General features: G+C 33.3%; 1 protein-coding gene across 2 annotated transcripts; it reads left to right on the top strand.

The window, feature by feature from the left end:
- Positions 1 to 372: 372 nt before the first annotated feature.
- Positions 373 to 1,023, top strand: LOC116129085 (putative phytosulfokines 6). Of its 2 annotated transcripts, none has more exons than XM_031414845.1 (3): positions 373 to 538; positions 618 to 694; positions 795 to 1,023. In XM_031414845.1, exons 1-3 carry the CDS (start codon positions 445 to 447, stop codon positions 903 to 905), a joined length of 282 nt encoding a protein of 93 aa, XP_031270705.1. In that variant the 5' UTR covers positions 373 to 444; the 3' UTR covers positions 906 to 1,023. The 2 variants fall into 2 exon arrangements, with proteins under 2 accessions (XP_031270705.1, XP_031270706.1); XM_031414846.1 differs by having other exon boundaries at positions 618 to 676.
- The last annotated feature ends 2,330 nt before the right edge of the window (positions 1,024 to 3,353 follow it).

The raw sequence follows: 3,353 nt of genomic DNA on the forward strand, positions 1-3,353 counted from the left end.
TGTCCGAGGCTGTGGCTGAGGCTGTGGCATGTCCAAAAGGTTGACTTGATGAGACTGTCAACCACTATTACATTGATTTTTGAAAGAAATTGTTTGGACTTGAGCAGGACCACCACCATGACTATTGCAGACAGTAAATAAAGCTTTAGCATTAGCTGCTCATGAAAATTTATTAGTCTTGTCATTCAAACATGGTTTTAAAAATGTTGGTCCACACAACACAATACAGCACTCTAATTGCCTTGTTTGGAAGCCTTTAGGTCACTAATTAATTAGTTTTTCTCTTCTGCTTTCTTTCTTTTGCAATTGCATGTATTTATATCCACCTTCTCCTTCTTCCACACCCCAACTTCCAACACTCTCTAATCTCTCTTTCTCTTTCTCTTTCTTTTTCTATCTCTCTCTCTCTGTGATTAATATATTGTGTGGTCTTAGGCAGATATTATGAAGCAAAACCTTTGTTTTTCTGCTCTTATAATCCTGATCCTTCTTATTTTCTCCTCAAACACATCTGCCCGTTTCATACTGCACAAACAAGGTAACCAAATAAATGCTAGTTGTTCTTCTTTCTTTCAGTTGTTTATCTTCAGTAACTAAGATTTTTCTCTCTTTTACAGGACTAGAGGAGGTAAAGGTGAAGGAAATTGCTAGTGAAGTTTCTACTGAACAGGTGGAGGTCAGTGAGTCCATGCATGTTAGTTTTTTTAGCCAATTTTAGTACATCTAATATTTGATCTGAGATTAAAAAAAAAAAAAAAAAAAACTCATTTTGCTTCATTGGGGAATACATGCAGAATCTAATGGGCATAGAGGCATGTGAGAATGGTGATGAAGAATGTTTGAAGAGAAGACTAATTTCAGAGGCTCATTTGGACTACATTTACACCCAGGAGCTTAAGCCTTAAGCCTTCCCCCCTTTTTCAAGTTCCATGGCTTCTTTCATTCTACTTAGACTTAGTTTTCCTCTATATCATATATATGTTCTCTCAATATTCTTCTCAATCCACAATTCATTTTGGCTTACTTTTCTCCTGTGATATAATGTAACTCTTATACTTTGGGGCTCCTCTATATTGCTATTTCTATGCGTATCTTTTGTGTGTGTGTGTGTGGTGTGTTTGCATTAAGTGTAGAAAATTATACCAGAAGTACTAAATTATCAGAGGGTTCTGCAAAAAGTTATCAAATATTGGTAGGTGATGAGTTTGGGGTTAGGAATTAAAGCATTTTATTAGACAGTTGGAGGTTATGTTCAGACTCATCAGTGAATTTAGTGACAGATTTCAACTGCTTGCATTTATTTTCACTCGTTTGGAAGAATTTTTTTTTTTTTTTTTTTTTTCATACTAACCAATTGGGACTTTATGACTTCATGATATCATCTTTTAACTCCAGTACTTTCCATGGGCATCAGACCAGACTTCATGATATCATCTTTTAACTCCAGTACTTTCCATGGGCATCAGACCAGAAGAATTAAATTGTTTTGACTGTCTGACAAATTACAAATTTCTTTAGTCAGCCATGTTCAAGCATTTACAGCGCTCAAGGAAAAAGTACAATTACTTATCTCGTTTCTCTTGTTTGGTTTCAAAGAAAATGAAAACATTCTTTTCTCATGATTATTTTCATAATGGATGAATTCTTATTACATAATTGGTATGGATGTTCAAGTACTTCAAAACATAATAAAACCTGAAAATTAAACAGTTTTCATGGTCATTTAGCTGGAATCAAATTCCATAGTCATCAAAAGAGTTAAGTTGATACAAATTCCAGGCCATATTCTTTCATCTGCATTGGATCAATGCCTCAATTTTCCAACCACTCTAATGTTATTATGCTCAACTTACAAAAAAAGTGAATATTGGGAAAACAGAATATTTCATGCTGTAAAAGATGCTCACACCAAAAAAAAAAAAAAATAATAAAAAAAAAAAAATCGATGCCTCTTGTCTTTGAAAGGAAGTTTTGCCTTTGATTGTGAAATTATTTGAAGCATTTAAAGAGAATTCTGATAAGAGTTGACTCTCTGTGGTAAATGACAAATGACTTACATGTAAGGATTGGATTGATGAGTCATATACGTACGAGGCTAATTTCTCCTCCACTTAACGAAACAGTATTTCACCTTTCATTCAATCAATCTCCCACCCTGCAATCGTAATCTTCCCATTGTCAATAATTGATAGAAAAACCAATAATTGCTTCATTGAAATATAATTCGTGAAACTCCTGAAAGATTTAAAAAAAAAAAAAATTGTCAGTAAAGAAACGAAATTAAAAAAAAGATAACTATGGTTTGATGATAAAAAAGTAGAAGAAGATTTAACATGATTTTCTAAATTTGAATGGTAAAAGAGTCAGAGAATGACCTAACATAATATCCCGAATTTGGTTCTTTATAGTTGTTAATAGAAGTGGTCTCTTAAGTTCTCTCTACAGTTGTCAATAGAGATATCCACTGGAGTTCGTACCTAATTGATGTCAATAGTTTCAAAATCTCAATAGATTAATTGAAGTACACATAAATTAGTTTAAATACTTTAATCATAAAAGAAAAAAAAATGAAAAGTCTGAAAGCAACATTAGATTTATACGTCCCATTGTCCCTTATCCCATTCACAACTCTTTAACTTGGTATGGAAAATCCATCATTTATTATCTTGATCTTCCATGACTGATACACAAAAATCCTGGATAAGATTAGCGGAGAATACATGATTTTTAGAAAGAATAAGAGTAAATAGATATTCCCAAGTGACAAGACTAATTAGAGCTGAATCAGATTCCACTTTTTTCTAGAGAAATGAAAGACTGCAACTCCCCCACCTTCACCTTCAGAGTTCTGACACGGGGGCATCTACTTGTTTCTGACGATAGTAAGGGATCCATTTAGTCACCGGAATTTCAACCATCAATCATCAACAGAAAGGAAGATTGAAACCAAATGTCATTTCAAAGCTAAAATGCATATGCATGGTCAATATTTTATGAGTACATCTAAAATATTAGATGCCGAATGACGTCTACATCATCCTGTTATTGTTTTGACTTTTGAGCGATGCCACCTAGGTATGGCAAAAGGGGTGGGTGGGTCGGGTCTTTACAGGTACGAATCAAACGGATACGGACCCAATACGAGTCAAAGTATAAGTGGACTCATGGGTACCAATTTTTTATCTTTTTAGGTTTTAGTTTTTACAGTTTCACCTCTAATAGTTTTCAATTATAACAGTTACACCCCTAAAATTTTTACAGTTTTAATTTTTTACATTTACACCCCCTAAATCAACTACTCTAAATTCAATTCAATTAAATTTAGAATATAAACAAATAGGAACCAAAATAAA

Source organism: Pistacia vera, unplaced genomic scaffold (assembly GCF_008641045.1).
Source record: "Pistacia vera cultivar Batoury unplaced genomic scaffold, PisVer_v2 Contig206, whole genome shotgun sequence".
NCBI classification, from domain to species: domain Eukaryota; kingdom Viridiplantae; phylum Streptophyta; class Magnoliopsida; order Sapindales; family Anacardiaceae; genus Pistacia; species Pistacia vera.